This window comes from Pithys albifrons, chromosome 7, assembly GCF_047495875.1.
Source record: "Pithys albifrons albifrons isolate INPA30051 chromosome 7, PitAlb_v1, whole genome shotgun sequence".
Classification (NCBI taxonomy): domain Eukaryota; kingdom Metazoa; phylum Chordata; class Aves; order Passeriformes; family Thamnophilidae; genus Pithys; species Pithys albifrons.
The window spans coordinates 60914636-60933865 of NC_092464.1; the positions used below are offsets into that span (position 1 = coordinate 60914636).

The 19230-nt window shown below is 56.1% G+C and overlaps 2 protein-coding genes across 7 annotated transcripts in view; one reads left to right on the top strand and one right to left on the bottom strand.

Moving 5' to 3' along the window:
• Positions 1-363: 363 nt before the first annotated feature.
• On the top strand, positions 364-3461 carry LOC139674701 (zinc finger protein 3-like). The gene is made up of 3 exons (XM_071561306.1): positions 364-475; positions 619-669; positions 2791-3461. Exons 1-3 carry the CDS (start codon positions 364-366, stop codon positions 3459-3461), a joined length of 834 nt encoding a protein of 277 aa, XP_071417407.1.
• Positions 3462-12184: 8723 nt separating this feature from the next.
• The window catches only part of LOC139673847 (class I histocompatibility antigen, F10 alpha chain-like), a 283320-nt gene continuing 276274 nt past the window's right edge, over positions 12185-19230 (bottom strand). Inside the window, exons 1-8 of one of the 6 annotated variants that reach the window (XM_071559725.1) lie at positions 18038-18149; positions 15203-15466; positions 13728-14003; positions 13264-13536; positions 13041-13148; positions 12904-12942; positions 12749-12781; positions 12185-12415 (exon numbers count right to left, since the gene is read on the bottom strand). In XM_071559725.1, coding sequence (XP_071415826.1) covers positions 12768-12781; positions 12904-12942; positions 13041-13148; positions 13264-13536; positions 13728-14003; positions 15203-15466; positions 18038-18113 — 1050 coding nt within the window. In that variant the 5' untranslated portion in view covers positions 18114-18149 and the 3' untranslated portion in view covers positions 12185-12415; positions 12749-12767. Of the gene's footprint in view, positions 12482-12730; positions 12782-12903; positions 12943-13040; positions 13149-13263; positions 13537-13727; positions 14004-15202; positions 15467-18037; positions 18150-19230 lie in introns of those variants that run through there. The other 5 variants (XM_071559726.1, XM_071559724.1, XM_071559728.1 and 2 more) reach the window with 5 other exon arrangements.

Consider the following 19230-nt stretch of genomic DNA (forward strand, 5'->3'; position numbering starts at 1 on the left):
AAAGAACTTGGGTGTCTGAGGGGACTCCTGGGGGTCACTCGAGTGTCCAGGGATGGAATCTGGGGGTCCAAAGAGGATTTTAGGGGTCACTTGTAAGTTCCGAAGGAACTTGGGGGTCACTTGGGGGTTCAGGGAGGTGATTTGGGAGTCCTGAGTGGGTATTGGGGGAGCACTTGGGAGTCCTGGGGCCCTTCTGGGGCAGTTTGGGGTCCGGGGGGCACTTGGGGGGCTGCAATGGGGGTGGGACCGACCCGATTGTGCGCGGGAGGGGGGGGGGGGGGGGGCGGGAGTTGTAGTCCCGTCTGTGATTGGCCAGAACGGGCCGCGGGGCATGACGGGAGATGTAGTAGGGACAGACTCAAAATGGCGGGGACTCCATGTCCCGTCACCGCCCCCCCTGCATTACTGAACGCTGATTCGGTGCAAGCCGTGACGGGCGGACGCGCCGCCCAATCAGAGACGGCGAAGACGGAGGGCGGGACTCGACGGCGCTGCCGGGAGATTTGAGCAGTGGCGGCGCCGTAGGGAGGTTTGGAAGATAATTGGGAACATTTAGGAAACATTCGGGGACTCAGGGCGGGCTTTGGGGATCCCTCACGACCCGCCCACCCCCCACAGACCCGCAGGATCCCCCCGGGGCCGTGTTGGCCGTGACGGTGAAGGAGCCGGGTAAGCCCCTCCCCCCACATCAGGATCCGCTTCGGGGCCCCCCAAAATCACCCAAAAAATCCCTGAGATCCCCAAACTGCCCACCTGGGACCTCCCAAACTGCCTCGGCCCCCCAGGATGCCCCAAATCGCATTCTGAACGCTCTGGAGCATTTGAAACACTTCGGCCCCCCCCAAACGCCTCAGAGACCCCCTAAACCCCCTCCTAGACCCCTCAAACCTCTTTCAGAGCGTCTAAACTGTCCAGAACCCACCGAACTACCCTCAGGCTATCCTGTATTTCCTCCCAGACCCCCCAAACCACCGCAGGACCCGCCAAAATCCCTCTCTGAAGCAACCAGACCTGCCAAAATCCCTCAACCTCCCCCCAGACCCCCACCCAGACCTCTCCAAACTGCCCCAAGACTCCCAAACTACCTCAAACCCCTCCTAAATTCTCTCCCAGTCTCTCCAAACTGCCCCAAGGCCCTCAAACTACTTCCAGAACTCCCCAAACTAGGCCAGGATCCCCCTAAACCCCCTCCCAGAACCCCCATACTGCTCTCAGATCCCCCAAAACCATCCCTGGGTCCCCCAAACCTTTCCCAGAACCCCCACACTGCCATCAGACACCCCCATACCACCCCAGGACCCCCCAAACCCTTCCCTCCAAAGTACTTCTGGACCTCCAAACTGCCGTCAGACCCTCCAAAACAACCCTAGGACCCCCCTAAACTGTCCCAGGACCCCCAAACTGCCCCAAGAGGCCCCTAAAACACCTCAGGAGCCCCAAACTGGGATCTGGAAGTGACAGCTGAAACAGAGAGAACTGAAGCTAAGTGAGACACGTGGGCAGCCCAAAAAAACTTGAAAATGGGGTTTATTTGTTGTTTTTTTCTGCAAGATCAAAGGGGGAAATTGGGGATGATGCTCTTGGAAAAGGGAACGGTGTGAGCGAGTGAGGAGCAACCTCAGTGTGGGGAACAAAGGGAGTCATCCCCAAAGGGGCTTTGCTTGGGGAGCATCCCTGGATGCTGGAAAATCCTGGGATCCTCCCATTCCCCCAAATGGAGGTGCCTGGCACAGATCCCCTAAAACCCCAAACCATCAAGATTTGGCCAAAACCCCCTCCAAAATATGCAGATTCAGACCAAAGGAATTCAAAGCACCAAAATTCACCTCCAAATTTGCTCTCTCTGATCTCTCCACTTTGGGGTTCTGGGGGCCCCCCCCTGTCCAGGCTGTTGGGGGTGCCTTGTGTTTTGGGGGCCCCTCTCTGGGGTTCTGCCTTTTCCAGGCTGCTGGAGATCCTGGGAATGCCAGGGGTCCCCACTCCGTGATGTGACCCCTTTGGGGTTCTGGGATTCCCCCTCTCCAGGGTCCCAATTAGGGATGCCGAGGGTGCCAGAGGTCCCCTATGCCCTGACTCTCTGCTCACGGTGCTCGGGAATCCTCCTGGGATCCCAAAAAGGAGACCCCAGAAATGGGGCACCCTCAGGACCCCTGGCATGCTGGGGAGGGGGGAACCTATCCCCAAACTGGGGGACCCCAGAGAGGAGGGACCCCAAGAAACCCAAAGTGGGGAGAGCAGAGAGGAGGGACCCCTTTGATTCCCAGGACCCCCGGCAGCCTGGAGAGGGCAGGGACCCCAGAGAGGGGGAACCCTCAATCGACGTGGGACCCCCAGCGGCCAAGACAGGGGAGACCCCCAGAACCCCAAAGTAAAGAGACCAGAGAGAAGAAACTCCTGAGAGAGGTTTTTTTATTACTTAATCTTACTGTTTTGGAGGGTTTTAAGGGCACAAGATGCCTGGTGAATTCCAGAGATGGACTTGGGCAGGAGGATCCCCCAACCTTATTTTTGCCCCCAAACCAGGATTTCTCCTTCCCAAAGCTTGTCAGGATGGAGGAGGAGGCTGGGAGGAAGAGGAAGGTGCCCCGGAACCCCCAGGCAGGTGAGGAGGAAGTCAGTGCCCCTTTGCCCCTCCCTTGTGCTGCATCTTCCAGCCCAGCATGGCCCCGGCTGCAGGACAACCCCGCTGCCGACGCCGTCCTGCCGGGGCCGGGTTTGGGGGGATGTCCTTGGCCTTCCTTGTGGGCCGGAGGCAAATGCCCTGCCTGTCCTTGTTCCTTCCTGCCCCAGGCCCCGAGCTGAGCACGGAGAGCACGGAGGACAAATCCCCCCGGCAGAACCTGCTGGCAGAGGCTGTTTTGAATGGCTCCACAGACCAGGAAGTCACCGGGAAGGAAAATCCACGGAGATCTGCCAGGAGGAGAGTCTCCAAAACTAGACCTGGGTGCTCTGAGGAGTTAAAACCAACCCAGTGCCCCGAAGGTGGCCGTGGCTTGAGCAGGTGCTCTGACCTGGTGATGGAGCAGCAACTTCACTCAAGGGAGAAGCGCTACAAGTGCTTGGAATGTGGGAAGAGCTTCAGCTTCAGCTCCCACCTGATCCGCCACCAAATGATCCACAGTGGGGAATGGGCCTACACATGTGGGGAATGTGGGAAGGGCTGCAGCTGCAGCTCTGAGCTGATCCGCCATGAAAGGATCCACACTGGGGAACGGCCCTACAAGTATTCTGAGTGTGGGAAGAGGTTTCAGACCAGCTCAGTTCTCCTCAAGCATCACCGCACACACACAGACGAGAGGCCCTTCTGCTGCGCTGATTGCGGGAAGAGATTCAGACACAACTCCTACCTCGTCACACACCGGCGCACCCACACCGGGGAGAGGCCTTACACGTGTGAGGAGTGTGGGAAGAGCTTCACTGACAGCTCTACCTTGACCAAACACCAACGAACCCACCAATAAGGGAAGCCCTCAGAGTGCCCCAACTGCGGGAAGAGCTTCGTCTGCTGCTCCAGCTCCATCACCCATTGGAGTACCAATGTTGAATGATCTACAGTGACCCACATTGAGCACAGACCTGCTAACCCATGTTGGGTAAAGACCTGGTGACCCACTGTCCTAGTTCAGCAGGAGGGACCAGCTAACCCTGTGTGGGGGTGATCAAAGCTGTGTATTCTACCCCCTCTATTCATTCCCCAAGGTCAATGGACCATTAGCAGCAGCTGCCCAGGGAGCACTTCACACCCAGCCTGAGGGGGGCGGAGCTGCCAATGGGCCATCAACAGCTCAACACCCCCTGGCTCCCAGAGTTAATCACCCATTGTGTGAGTCCCCGCCCAGGGGGAGGGACTGAGAGCTCCCTGAGGGTACATAAGGGGTGGGTAAGAAGACCTCGGGAACCTCTCGTCGCATCCAGAGCAGCAGCAGGACCTTGACAGGAGGAGATCCCCGCTCTCGCCCAGACCACGGCCCTCGCCTGCACCAACAGGTTTTTCTTTTCCTTTTGCTCTGGACTTGGGGGAACCACAGGGGTCTCAGCAGAAGGGCAAACAAACCCCCTTGGGTTTGTGCCCCAGGACACTGGGTTATACTGCTGGGGTTTTGTGAGTTGAAAGCAATTTCCCTTGTGTGTCAGTGTTGCTATTGTAATATTATTATTAAATTTTAGGTCTGACTTATAATCTCTCTCGTGGTGAGTTCATTTCCCCTGCTGGTTCACCTTTAAACCAGCACATCTTTTTGGCGCCCAACGTGGGGCCACGAGAGAGAAGTCAGAATTACAATTTCATTTTGTGTATTTGGATACAGAAACTCCCTGACTACCATGTTGCTTGATGTATTCATGTGGATGGTGTATCTGGGCCTGTTCATATTTCGACACATGGGGAACCATGTGCCTATTTTGATGCTCTCCTTAATACCAGGTAGAAGGATCAAAATTGCTTTATTAATATACTATGTTTATGTTGTCATAACATCAGAAGCAATGAATTTCATTGTGAATGTATATTCAGTCTGGTGTGCCTGTCCTGGTTTGGGTTGTTACCTCTGGGGTCTCATTAAAAATAGCACCCAGACTGTGGGGAAAACAGGCGGAGATGGTTACTTCCACCTTTTCACCTCTGCTACAACAATCATTGAAAATATTGAGCTTCCTTTTGATGTTAGGGACAGCATAATCCTACTGTTAGAGCTGTTAGTGTTGCTTTGTCTCCTCTGTACTGTATACACCATGTTTAGGGTCAGAACTGGGCTCTCTAAGGAGACTTGCTGGAGGCCTGCCCTGGGAGCGGATGATGTTGAGTGGCACGGGAAGTGGGAAGATATGGGCCAGTATTTGGAGACCTTCTCTCCTCAAATGATCTGGAAATTCACCCCAGAACAACTGCAGGACCCTGCCAAAATGCTAAGCTATGTGAAAGGAAGATGCTCTGGTAGTCCCAGAGATGTGCAGCTCACAGCAACCTGCTGGGCCCTGGCCACTGCCTACCGCACACTGCTTGGTGTGGTACAGCATCATCAGGAGGAGGAGAAAAGGAGCAAATCCACCCAAAGGCACCATGTCCACCCAAACCACGGCTGAGCCAGAGAGGAAGAGAGATACATCAACCAGCGCCATGTCCACCCAAACCATGGCTGAGTCAGAGAGAAGAGACACATCAGCCAGCACCATGCCCACACAAACCACAGCTGAGCCAGAGAGAAAGGGAAACAAATCAACCAGCACCATGTCCACACAAACCATGGAGGAGCCAGAAGGACAACAGAAACCGATAGCAGTTGCGCCTGTCCAGAAAAGAAAATCAAAGACCAAATCAGTTCGTATAGTGAATGACGAGGAAGAGTCAGGACCTTCATCTCAAGCAGAAGAAATGGAGCCAGAAATAATCACCCGGTCCCTATCCCTGGGAGAGCTGCGTGAGCTCCGGAGAGAGTTCACACGACAGGCAAATGAGTCCATCTTGACCTGGCTACTTCGAATCTGGGATGCTGCAGCCAATGACACAATTCTAGATGGGAGTGAGCAAGGCAGCTGGGATCCCTTTCTCGAGATGTTGTCATTGATCAGGGCATTGGAAAGAGACAGGAAACTCTCAGCCTCTGGCGGCGACTGTTGTCAAGCGTGAGGGAGAGATATCTTTGTAAGGAGGACCTCCACGTACAGCAAGGACAGGGGAACACGATGGAACAAGGTATCCGGTGCTTAAGGGAATTAGCCGTACTGGAGATAATCTTTTCAGAGGATGAGAGATTCCCTAAAAGTCCAGATGGTGTCCAGTGCACATCCCAGATGTGGTTAAAATTTGCACGACTTGGGCCAGAAATGTATTCTCGCTACCTTGCAACATTGCAGTGGAGAGAGGGAGAAGACAAGGTGGGTGCACTGGTCAGCAAACTCAGGATTTATGAAGACACTGTCACTGCTCCATTACGAGCCCACGTCTCAGCTGTGGAAACAAAACTGGCTGAACTAGAAGAGAAGATTAAGGAAGGACTCTTCCATATCTCTCCAGAACAAACGAGAGTCTCTGCCATCAGAAGCAGGCGTCTTCCAGCTAAGGAGAAAGGGTACACTCCACGCGGCAATCTGTGGTTTTACCTCCATGAGCATGGAGAAGATATGAGGAAGTGGGATGGGAAACCCACCTCTTCCTTAGCAGCTCGGGTACGTGAATTGCAAAGAGGCACAACTAACACAGGGAATTCTTCAAGGTTGAAGGCTGCTCCGGTCTCTCGTGGGCAAGGCTCCAGACAGTATAGGAATGATGATGTTATGCCCGATCCTCTTGAAGGAACCTCCCGGTCATATTCACAGGGAGAGCGCAGTGAATACCATGACCACAACTAGGGGGGCCCTGCCTCTAGCCAGGTAGAGGAGAGGGACAATCGGCTTTATTGGACTGTGTGGATTCGGTGGCCTGGCTCATCAGACCCACAGAAATACAAAGTTTTAGTGGACACTGGTGCATAATGCACGTTGATGCCATCAGGATACGTCGGGGCAGAATCCATCTCTATTTCTGGGGTGACAGGGGGATCCCAACAGCTGAGTGTACTGGAAGCTGAAGTCAGCTTGACTGGGAAGGAATGGCATAGACACCCCATTGTGACTGGTCCAGAAGCCCCATGTATCCTTGGCATAGACTACCTGAGGAATGGATATTTCAAAGACCCAAAGGGACTGCGTTGGGCCTTTGGCATAGCTGCTGTGGAGACAGAGGAAATCAGACAGCTGAGCACCTTGCCTGGCCTCTCAGAGGACCCTTCTGCTGTGGGACTGCTGAAAGTTGAAGAACAATTGGTACCGCTGGCCACAGCCACAGTGCACCGTCGGCAATACCGCACTGACCGAGACTCTGTGACCCCCATACACAAGATGATTCGTGAGCTGGAGAGCCAAGGGGTGGTCAGCAAGACTCACTCACCCTTTAATAGCCCCATATGGCCAGTACGAAAGTCCAGTGGAGAGTGGAGGCTGACGGTGGATTACCGTGGCCTCAATGAGGTCACACCCCCCCTGAGTGCCGCTGTGCCGGACATGCTGGAGCTTCAGTATGAGCTGGAGTCCAAGGCAGCCAAGTGGTATGCCACCATCGACATTGCCAATGCCTTTTTCTCCATTCCGTTGGCAGCAGAGTGCAGGCCGCAGTTCGCTTTCACCTGGAAGGGAGTGCAGTACACCTGGAATCGACTGCCCCAGGGGTGGAAACACAGTCCCACCATCTGCCATGGACTGATCCAGACTGCATTGGAAAAGGGTGAGGCTCCAGAACATCTACAGTACATCGATGACATCATTGTATGGGGGAACACAGCAGGGGAGGTTTTTGAGAAAGGAAAGAAGATAATCCAGATTCTCCTAAGAGCTGGTTTTGCCATTAAACGAAGTAAGGTCAAGGGACCTGCTCAGGAAATTCAGTTCCTAGGAGTGAAGTGGCAAGACGGGCGTCGTCAGATTCCAACAGAGGTGATCAACAAAATAGCAGCTATGTCCCCACCGACCAGCAAGAAGGAAACTCAGGCTTTCCTAGGCGCCGTGGGCTTTTGGAGGATGCATATCCCTGAGTACAGTCAGATTGTAAGCCCTCTCTACCTTGTGACACGGAAGAAAAATGATTTCCAGTGGGGCCCTGAACAACAACAAGCCTTTGAGCAGATTAAACAGGAGATTACCCATGCAGTAGCCCTTGGGCCAGTCAGGACAGGACAGGATGTGAAGAATGTGCTCTACACTGCAGCCGGGGAGAATGGCCCATCCTGGAGCCTCTGGCAGAAAGTACCTGGGGAGACTCGAGGACGACCGCTGGGATTCTGGAGTCGGGGATACAAAGGATCTGAGGCCAGCTACACCCCAACTGAGAAAGAGATCCTGGCAGCTTATGAAGGAGTTCGAGCTGCCTCAGAAGTGATTGGCACTGAGGCACAGCTCATCCTGGCACCTCGACTACCAGTGTTGGGCTGGATGTTCAAAGGAAAAGCTCCTTCTACCCATCACGCCACTGATGCCACATGGAGTAAGTGGATCGCTCTGATCACGCAGCGAACCCGGATAGGGAATCCTAATCGCCCTGGGATTTTGGAAATCATCACCAACTGGCCGGAAGGTGAGAGTTTCGGATTGTCCTCTGAAGAAGAAGAGGAGCAGGTGACACGAGCTGAGGAGGCCCCACCATATAACCAGCTACCAGAAGAGGAGAAGCGATATGCTCTCTTCACAGATGGCTCTTGCCGCATTGTAGGGACAAGCCGGAAATGGAAAGCAGCTGTATGGAGTCCTACACGTCGAGTTGCAGAAGCGACTGAAGGACAAGGTGGATCAAGTCAGGTTGCAGAGCTGAAAGCTGTTCAGCTGGCTTTGGATATCGCTGAACGAGAGAAGTGGCCAAGACTCTACCTTTACACTGACTCGTGGATGGTGGCCAATGCTCTGTGGGGATGGCTGGAGCGCTGGAGAAAGGCCGGCTGGCAGCACAAAGGGAAACCCATCTGGGCGGCTGAGATGTGGCAGGACATCGCTGCCCGGGTAGAGAAGCTGAGTGTGAAGGTCCGTCACGTAGATGCTCATGTACCCAAGAGCCGGGCTAATGAGGAGCATCGTAACAACGAGCAGGTGGATCGAGCTGCCAAGATTGAAGTCTCTCAGGTAGATCTGGATTGGCAGCATAAAGGTGAATTGTTTCTAGCCCGATGGGCCCATGATGCCTCTGGTCATCAAGGCAGAGATGCGACATACAGATGGGCTCGTGACCGAGGGGTGGATCTAACCATGGACAGTGTCTCACAGGTTATCCATGACTGTGACACATGTGCTGCCATCAAGCAGGCCAAGCGGGTGAAGCCTCTATGGTATGGTGGACGGTGGTCGAAATACAGGTATGGGGAAGCCTGGCAAGTTGATTACATCACACTTCCCCAAACACGCCAAGGCAAGCGCTATGTGCTGACCATGGTAGAAGCAACCACTGGATGGCTGGAGACATACCCCGTATCTCACGCCACTGCCCGGAATACCATCCTGGGCCTTGAGAAACAAGTCCTGTGGAGACACGGCACCCCAGAGAGAATAGAGTCTGACAACGGCACCCACTTCAAGAACAGCCTCATAGACACCTGGGCCAGAGAGCACGGCATTGAGTGGGTGTATCATATCCCCTACCATGCTCCAGCTGCCGGGAAAGTTGAGCGATGTAATGGACTGCTGAAAACAACCTTGAAGGCGTTGGGTGGGGGAACTTTCAAACACTGGGAGCTGCATTTGGCAAAGGCCACCTGGTTGGTCAACACTCGGGGCTCCATCAATCGAGCTGGCCCTGCCCAATCAGAACTCTTGAATACTGTAGATGGAGATAAAGTCCCTGTGGTCCATATGAGAGGTATGTTAGGAAAGACTGTTTGGGTGAGTCCCACCTCAAACAAAGGCAAACCCATCCGAGGGATTGTCTTTGCTCAAGGACCTGGTTGCACTTGGTGGGTAATGCAAAAAGATGGAGAAACACGTTGTGTACCACAAGGGGACCTAATTTTGAGCGAGAAGAGTTTGTAATGTTTCATTGCATATATGTATATATATATATGTATAGGTAAAAAGGGGGTTAATTTGGGAATGACTAGATAGAGTAGAATAAGGGGTGGATAATGTCCTAGTTCAGCAGGAGGGACCAGCTAACCCTGTGTGGGGGTGATCAAAGCTGTGTATTCTACCCCCTCTAATCATTCCCCAAGGACAACGGGCCATTAGCAGCAGCTGCCCAGGGAGCCATTATCACCTTCACACCCAGCCTGAGGGGGGCGGAGCTGCTAATGGGCCATTAACAGCTCAACACCCCCTGGCTCCCAGAGTCAATCACCCATTGTGTGAGTCCCCGCCCAGGGGGAGGGACTGAGTGCTCCCTGAGGGTACATAAGTGGTGGGTAAGAAGACCTCGGGTACTTCTTGTCGGATCCAGAGCAGCAGCAGGACCTCGACAGCAGGAGATCACCGCTCTCGCCCAGACCACAGCCCTCGCCTGCACCAACAGGTTTTTCTTTTCCTTTTGCTCTGGACTTGGGGGAGCCACAGGGGTCTCAGCACAAGGGCAAACAAACCCCCTTGGGTTTGTGCCCCAGGACACTGGGTTATACTGCTGGGGTATTGTGAGTTGAAAGCAATTTCCCTTGTGTGTCAGTGTTGTTATAATAATATTATTATTAAATTTTAGCTCTGACTTATAATCTCTCTCGTGGTGAGTTCATTTTCCCTTGCTGGTTCACCTTCAAACCAGCACACCTGTGTACTGATGTGTATTTTGTGTGTGCTTCCCTGTGTGCTGACCCCTGTACACCTTATGTTGAACACTGTGATACACACATTGCACTCTCGAGTAGTGCTGTATCACCCTCGGGCTACCCCTGATCACACGCTGGCACGTAAGGGGGTACTTTTAATTTATCTGATCAATGGAGCATAGAAGGGTGAGAAAGTACTTACACCGTGCTGGGAATCCAGGCAGAGTAACTGTGTAACACTGGATGTTCTCTATTATCAAGGCTCTCTGTTCCTCTCTGACTTGGCTGAGCCTCAGGATAGATACAAATACCCCGGGAACACAATGGTGAAGGTCTTACAGTGGGGTGAGGAAGCTGATGATGGGAGGAAGAATAGATGGGCAGGGGTCGTACGACCACTACCCAACAGGCGACATGCACAGACTGTTGCCACTTATGCAATGAACAGGCGGTGTTTGGCTGCCTCCCAGGCATCACCTTACACTGTGTCCTGGCCCTCTGCAGTATGATGGATGGCTGATAAACAGGGACACAGGAGTGGGGGAGCTGAGCCACACCCACCCTTGCACCCAGCCCGTGTTGGCTCCACGGGGACGCCGCTGAGCATGGATGGCGTCCCGCTGCTGCCGGGCCTGGCAGTGCTGGCCTGTCTGCTCGAGGGAGCATCGGGGATAGGGAGCAACCGCTGCAGCATCAACTATTTTGTATCCTTTTATTGAGTTTTAAAGTATTTTATCTTTTTATTCTCTTTTGTGTTAAGTATTTTATCCTTTTTATTCTCTTTTGCTAGTTGTTATTGCAATAAATGCTGTTTGTGGTATTTTATGACTGTGATTATCTTAATTCCAGACATATCTCCAAAATGAACTGGTACAAACTCCTGTCTGTTGAAACTCTTCCCAAAAAGGGATAGTCCATTGTAGGAATTTTCTACAGAGGCACTGATAAGCTGTACTAGTGAGGGATAGAATGAGCTCTTAGAGCTGCAAGGGCAACAGCTTCAGGTGGGAACACGCAGCTGTTCCAGGTGGGAACACACAGCTATTCCAGGTGGGAATACCTGGCAGGTCCAGGCATGAACACATGGTTGCTCCAAGTGGGAACATGCAGCTGTTCCAGGTGGGAACACGCAGAGCTCCAGGTGGGAAGCTGCAGTCACTCCAGGTGGGAACACGCAGCTGTTCCAGGTGGGAACACGCAGCTGCTCTGGGCTGCAGGAGCTGGGGGAGCTCCCATGGCAGGTTCACAACCAGAGAGGGGCAGAGCCGGGAGCGGCATCACCTTTTACTCTTCCCATTCCCGAGCAGTTCCCGTGGGACCGTCCCCTGCTCCACTCGCCCCTGCCCTGTCCGTGATTGGCCCCAGCCCGGTCCCATTATTGGCGTGTGTGCCCTCATGGTGGTTTGCGGGATTACAGGAGATCCCAAACTAAAACCTGGGACACCTCCACCTCTGGGGTCCACATCCCTGTTCCCATTCCCATTCCTGGTGTTTCCATCCCAGTCTCATTGTCTGCTGCTTTCCCATTCCTGTCCCCATTCCAATTCCTGTCATCCCCCTTCCCATTCCTGCTGTTCACAACCTGCTGCCAATGGCCACAATCCCATTTCTGGTGTCCCAATCCCTGTCCCCATTCCCATTCCCATTCCTGGGGTTCCTATCCCAATTCTGATGCCCCACTCCCAGTTCCTGGTGTCTCCAACCTGCTCCCAGTGTCCCCATCCCTGTCCCCATTGTGTCCCTGTTCCCATCCCTGGTGTTCCCATCCCATTCCTGGTGTCTCCACTCCCAGTTCCCAGTGTCACCAAACTGCTTCCTGTGTCCCCATTCCTGTCCCGAGTGTCTCCATATCCCTATCCCATTCTTCATGTCCCCACTGCCATTCCTGGTTCCTAAAGAGGAATTGCTGGATGCCAAAGGAGGGAAGAAGGATTTATTGCCAAAACAGGAGACTTAATTGAAGCACTGGGAATAATTGTGGTTCTTGATTTTCAGACATGAAAAAGCAGGAAGTTGATCCATTGGGAAGAGGCACGGGGGTGCCAGGGTGGGTGAGAGATGCGGGATGAGCTCTGCCAGCAGCTCCTGGCCTTCCCCAGGAAGAGGGAAGGGGCTGGATCCAGCTCCATGGATTGCTCAGGTGGTGATTCCTGCTGGGATGAGAGTAGGGGACAGAGTCACCATGTCCCTGTCCTCATCCCATGGGATCGATCCAGCTGTGGAAGACCATGGAGAGCAGGAGCTTCTCTGGAATCCATCATCATCTTGCTCCATCCATCCCACTCAGTCCCACTCTGGAATCCCATCTGTCTCACTCCATCCATCCAGACTGATATCGCTCCATAATCCATCCCTGATCTCACTCCCTAATTCTTTCTGATTTCACTCTGGAATCCTGCCCTGATCTGGAATCCCATCCCAATCCTTCTCCATCCATTATGTCCCGATTCCCCTTGGAATCCCACCTGGATCCCACTCCATACCTGCTGGGGAGCCATCGGTTTATGCGTCTACTCCTGTGGAAAAAGATCTGTGAGATTCTGGCCTGGATCACACACCTGGATCCATCCTGGGATCCATCATGGGATCCACAAAGAGAGGATCTGGATTTGTATCCAGACACTCTGCTGGTACTCACTGTTGGGTGTCGCGTTGTATCCCTTCTTCTCCCTCCTCCCTGTGGAAATAAAGCGGGATCAGCACCTCTGGCACAGGATCCCTGGAATGCCACCAAGTGGATCCGTGCCTGTTCCCCACCCCCATCCCGTGAGTTACCGGATTGGAGCTTCCAGACAGCGAATCCCATGAGGCTGATGATGATGATGGCAGCGATGACGGACAGGGCGACCACCACTGGGGTGGAATTCCAGATGGATTCTGGCTCTGGGAAGAGTGGAAGTGTGAGGAGGGGAAGGGGAACCCCCATCTCACTGCTCCGCATTCCCAAATGCCCTGTTCCCAAATTCCCAGTTCCCACATTCCACATTCCCAGCCTCACCCCAGGCGAAGATCCCGGGCTCCGGCATCCCGGCGTGCTCCACCCGGCACCGGTACTGCTCCCACTCCCCCGGCAGAGCCTCGATCCTGGCCCAGCTGTGGAAGGTGCCGTCGCTGTTGGGAACGATCCCGCCCCACTCTGTCTCCTGATCCCGGATTTCATCCCCTTTCATCCAGCTGATCCCGATGATCCCAGGGTAGAATCCATAGGCATGGCAGGACAACGTCAGGATCCCGTGTTCCTCTTTGCCGGAGACATGGACGTCAGGGGGCTCTGGAATGGGATAATGGTGACATCCAACCATGGAATTCCCATGAGCATGGGGAGATGATGTGATCTGCCCATGGAATTCCCATGGCAATGCGATGGGGTTGAGATCCATCCATGGAATTCCCATGCAAATTACTACATTCCCAAGTCCTCCATTCCCAAATCCCACATTTCAATGGGAATTCCATCCCCACCTTTGCGCTCCAGCGTCTCCCGCCCGTATCCGATGTATTTCCGGAGCCATTCTGGACAGATGTGTCCCAGGTAATTTGTCCACTTCTCTGCCACGAACCCTTCGTGTTCCCATTTCCTCTTGGTGACCTGGGCAGCGCCGTCGGCCGCCACGAAGCTCTTGGATCCCAGCTCGAAGGAGATGAAATCCCGCCCGTCGTAGCCGTACCGGAAGGATCCACGGACGGTCCCATCAGACAGGACATCACAGCCAACAACCCGCTGCCAAGTGTGGAGACCTGGGGGGGGAAACGGACCCACAGAGACACCCCCTGGAATTGTGTTCCAGCCCCACAGAACCCCACCCAGAGTGGGATGGAGTCTTATCCCAGCCCCTTGGATCCCCATGGATTCCCACCCAGCCCCACAGGTAACACCCCAGCCCCACAGATCTCATCCCAGCCCCACAGGTCCCACTCCAGCCCCACAGATACCATCTCAGTCCCACAGATCCTCCCTGGCTCACAGATTCATCCCAGACTCACAGATCACATCCCAGACCAACAGATCCATATCCCAGCCCCACAGGTCCCATCTCAGCCCCACAAATCCCAATCGAATCCTACAGATCCTATCCCAGACCCACAGATGCCTACTAGACCCACAGATCTCATCCCAGCCACACAGATCCCCCCCAAGCCTCAGAGATTCCATCCCAACCCTAAAGATGCACCCCAACCCTACAGATCTCCCTCAGCCCCAAAGATTCCCCCTCCAGCCCAGAGATCTCCCATAGCTCCACAGATGGCATTCCAGCCCCACAAATACATCCCAGCCCCATAGATGCATCTCAGCCCCACAGATCCCATCTCAGTCCCACAGATCCTATCCCAGACTCACAGATCCCTCCCAGTCCCACAGACCCCAACCGAGCCCCACAGATCCTGCCCCCCGCTGCCCCACAGACCCCCTCCAGCCCAGAGATCTGCCATAGCACCATGGATTGCAACCCAGCCCCACAGATCCCATCTCAGTCCCACAGATCCCCTCCAGCCTCAAAGATCCACCTCAGTCCCACAGGTCTGCCCCAGACCCACTGATGGCCCTCAGCCCCTCATATCCCCCCAGCCCCACAGATCCCAGCCCAGCCTCTCATATCCCCCCCCCAGCTCCACAGATCCCAGCCCAGCCCCACAGATCCCCTCCCCCGACTTACAAACCCCATCTCCAGCAGCACAGATGCCCCCCAGACCCACAGATCCCAGCACAGCCCAAGATCACAGCACAGCCCCACAAATCCCCTTGACCTTCAGATCTAAGCCCAGACCCAAAGACCTCCCGAGACCCACAGATCGTCCCCAGCCTCAAAGATCCCCCTCCAGCCCACAGATCTCTCATAGCACCACAGATCCCATCGCAGCCCCACAGATGCACCTCAACCCCACAGACCCCATCCCATACCCACAGATCCCCCCCATTCCCAGCTGCCCCCACTCACCCCCACTCTGGTTGTACCGGCCCCGCAGTGTCTCCAGGTCATCGGCAGTCACGTGCTGGTTCCTCTTGTTGATCTCAGTCTGTCCATCCCAATATTCCAGCTCGGGTCCCTTCTCCATCCACAGCGTCTGTGGCTCCACCTGGCCCCGCTCGCTGTCGTAGTGGGTGATGGGGATCCCATCCAGGAACCCCATTTCCATGAACTGAGGGACTCCCGGGCTGGGCTTCGACACTGCCACGAACTGGTACCGCAGGGAGTGGAGAACTGGGGGGACATAGAGAGTTGGGGGCCTGGGGGATCACAGGTAAAAGAAAGGGGGAACTGGGAGAGGCAGGAAGGGGCTTTGGGGATCCCAGGGAAGTTGGTGCAGGGAATGTCGGTGCCGGGGTAGGGGGTGCAAGGGGGTCCCACTGCACAGGACTGGGGGCTCAGGGGGGTCCCAGAGTCAAGGAAAAGGAGGGTACAGGGATTGGGAGAGGTGGAACAGGGAGTCCAAGAGGTACCTGTGTCCAGGAAAGGGGGATCCAGGGGCCCTCAGGGTCAGGGAAAGGGAATCACAGGGTGGGGAGACCCAGAATGCCCAAGAAACAGAGTGCAGGGGGTGTTGGTGCAGGATAAAGGGGTGCGAGGGGGTCCCTGTGTACGGGAATGGAACCTCAGGGGGGTCTTGCTGCCATATAGGGGGGTGTAGGAGGGTGCTCGTGCCCAGGAATGGGAGTACAGGGGGGTCCCAGTTGCAAACAAAGGGGCTTAGGGGGTCTGGGTGCTGAATAAGAGGTGCAGGGAGTCCCCATGCCCAGGAATGGAGGTTCAGGGGGGTCCCAGTGTCAAGGAAAGGGCAGTGAGGGCACGGGGAGATGTGTGATGGAGGTTCAGGGGTCCCTGTGCCCAGGAAAGGGCAGTCCAGGGATCCCCAGTGTTGAGGAAAGTGGGGTCTGAAGGCTGGTAAAGGCAGGAATGGGGGTCCAGGGGGTCCCAGGATCAAAGAAAAGGGGTGCTGGGAGAGGAAAAATGGCTGGAAAAGGGTGCGCAGGACAATACTGGTGCAGGATAAGGGGGGTTCAGGGGGGTCCTGGTGCTGAATAAGGGAGGATCCAAAGGGATACAAGGGTAAAGGAATGGGGGGTGCAGGGACTGGGAGACATGGAATAGGAGGTCCAGGGGGTCCCTGTGCCCAGGAAGGGGGGAGGGGGGGAAGGGGTCCAGGGGTCCCCAGTGTTGAGAAGAGGAAAGTCATGAGAAGGAGAGACCTGGGATGGCTGGGAATGGGGGTTCTGCAGGTCCTTGGTGTAGAGGAAAGGAGGGGCTGGGAAAGGCTGGAGTGCGGGTCAGGGGGTCTTAGGATCAAGGAAATGGAGGATCTGGGAGAGGTGGGATGGCCAGGAAAGGGGGTGCAGGGGGGTACTGGTACAGGATAATGGGGTACAGGGGAGTTATGGTGCTGGATGGGAGGTTGCAGAGGGTCCTGGTGCCAGGGAATGGAGGTGCAGCGGGGCCCCAGTGCCCAGGAATTGCAGCCAGGGGGGTTCCAGTGCCTGGGACCCCCTGCAGGAACAGCAGGGAGTGGAGAACTGGGGGAACTGTAAGATTGGCGGGTTTGGGAGGTCCAAAGGTCAAGGAAGTGGGACTGGGAGAGCCAGGAAAGTCGGGAAAAGTCCAAGGTTCAAAGAAAGGGGGGGGGCATAGGACTGGGAAAGGAGAGACAGAGGGCCTAGAGGGTCCCTGTGCCCAGGAAAGGGCAGTCCAGGGGTCCCCAGTGTTGAGGAAAGTGGGGTCTGCGACCTGAGAACGGCAGGAATGGGGGTTCAGGGGGTCCCAGGGTCAAGAAAAAGGGAGGATCAGGGGGCTGGGAGAGGCAGGATGGCTGGAAAAGGGATTGCAGGGGGGTATTTGTTCAGAGTAAAGGGGTTCTGGGGGGTCCTGGAGCCGGGGATGGGGTGCAGGGGGGGCCCTTGTTCGGAAATGGGGGTTCAGGTGGTCCAAGTAAGGAATAAGGTGGTTCAGGGTGTCCCAGTGCCCAGGAATGGGGGCTCAAGGGGTTTCCTGTGCCCGGGAATGGGGGTTCAGGGAAGTCTCCTTCCCAGGAGTGGAGATTTAGGGAGGATCAAGGGGGTCCCCATGTCCAGGAATTGCGGTTCAGGAGGTTTCCCGTGCCCAGGAATGGGCGTTCAGGGGTCCCGGTGCTGGACAAGGGTGTTTAGGAGGGTCCCGGTACTGCGGGAGGGAGTTTGGGGAGAGGGGTTCCAATGCCCAGGAATAGGGGGTTAAGGGGGTCCCGGTGCCCGGGAATGGGGGCTCAGGGATTTCTCTGTGCCCGGGAATGGGGGCTCAGGGGGGTCCCGTTGCCCAGGAATGGGGATCCAGGGCATCCCAGTGCTGGATAAGGGGGTACAGCGCGGTCCCCGTGCCCACTGAATGGGGGCTCAAGGGGTCTCCCGTGGACAGGAACGGGGTTTCAGGGGGGGCCTCCATCCCGGGAATGTGGTTTGGGGGGTTCCCTTCCCAGGAACAGAGGTTCAAGAGGGTTCCCATGTCCAGCAATTCCGCTTCATGAGGTTTCCCGAGCCCAGGAATGGGGTTTCAGGGATATCGGTGCCAGATTAAGGGGGTTTATGGGGAGTCCAAGTGCTGCGGGAGGGGCTGCAGGAGGGTCCCAGTGGCCGGGAATGGGGGTGGAGGGGAATTCTCCTGCCCGGGAATGGGGGTTCTGGGGGGTCCCGATGTCCAGGAATGGGAGTTCAGAGAGGTTCCCGTGCCCGGAAATGGGGATTCAAGGTGTTCTCGGTGCCCGGGCATGGCAGTTCCGGAGTTCCCCGCTCCGAGGGTCCCACTTACCCTCCGTCGCCCCCCCCGGGGCCCCCAGGAGCCCCAGCAGCCCCAGGAGCGCCCCCACACCCAGCGCTGGGGCCATCGCGCTGCTCCGCTGCGGCCCCGCCCGGCCCTGACCCTGACCACGCCCCGCCCACAGAGCCGCCTCCGGCCGCACGATTGGCTGTGCTGTTTTCCTGATCGCCAATGGCAGCCCGATCCGCCTGTGACGTCATCGGTCTCCGGGCAGATCCCGGTGGCGCAGGTTGTGAGACGGGAAAGCGAAAGTATCCGAGGGAGCGCGGGGGAGGCGGGGACGGGAGAATTCCGGGGAATTCACCTGGATCCCCTTTGGGACCCCTCCTGGGACCCCTCTGGATCCCCCCGGGACACGCTGGGACCCTCCACGGCCACGAATTGCGGGACCCCCGGGCCGGGCTGGGCTGAACTCCCGCGCCCTGCGGTGAAACTCGGCCTTAAACCCGCTGGTTCGGGGGCGGGATCGGGAAAGGGCGGCGGTGCCGGGAAGGGACCGGGACGGAGCGGGACAGGCTGGGATGGACTGGGGTGGAGTGGGATAGGCTGGGGCACCGGGATACACCGGGTCCAGGACCGGGACCCAACGGGACCAGAACTGGGGAAACTGGGATCAAACTGGAAACAACTGGGACCACATTGAGGGTGACTGGGCTGATACTGGCATCATACTGGGAGTGACTGGGAGCATTCTGAGGGCAGATGGGACCATGTGGAAGGTCCCTGAGATCATGGTGGAGGGGACTGGGATCATGTGGGGGTGAGTGGGACCACACTGGAGGTGACTGGGAGCCACTGGGCTCATGCTGGGAGTGCCCTGGGCCTCGCTGGGTGGAACTGGGCGGCTCTGGCCCCCCTGGAGCTCAGGGTTGTTCTCCCCCAGGGCCCCTCGGGCCCGGCCGGGGCCGCAGTTCTGAGCCAGGGCCGAGCAGGGACCCCCCGGGTTCCACTGAAACCCCCGGCCCTGCAGAGCTCAGGGACAGGGAATGGCCAGGGATAGGGAATGACCAAGAAAAGGTAATGGCCAGGGACAGGGAAGGACCAGGGGTAAGGAATGGCCATGGGATAGGGAAGGACCAGGGGTAAGGAATGGCCACGGGACAGGGAATGCTGCAGGGACAGGGAAATGATCCAGGCACAGGGAATGGCCAGGGACAGGGATTGGCCAGAGAGATGAAATGACC

Bases quoted from the DNA above. Each gene is read 5' to 3' on its own strand.
- LOC139674701 (XM_071561306.1), top strand. From the start codon at position 364: ATGGCGGGGACTCCATGTCCCGTCACCGCCCCCCCTGCATTACTGAAC. The intron at 476-618 runs GCGGGACTCGAC...CACCCCCCACAG, and splicing joins AGAGACGGCGAAGACGGAGG to ACCCGCAGGATCCCCCCGGG. The intron at 670-2,790 runs GTAAGCCCCTCC...TTCCTGCCCCAG, and splicing joins CGTGACGGTGAAGGAGCCGG to GCCCCGAGCTGAGCACGGAG.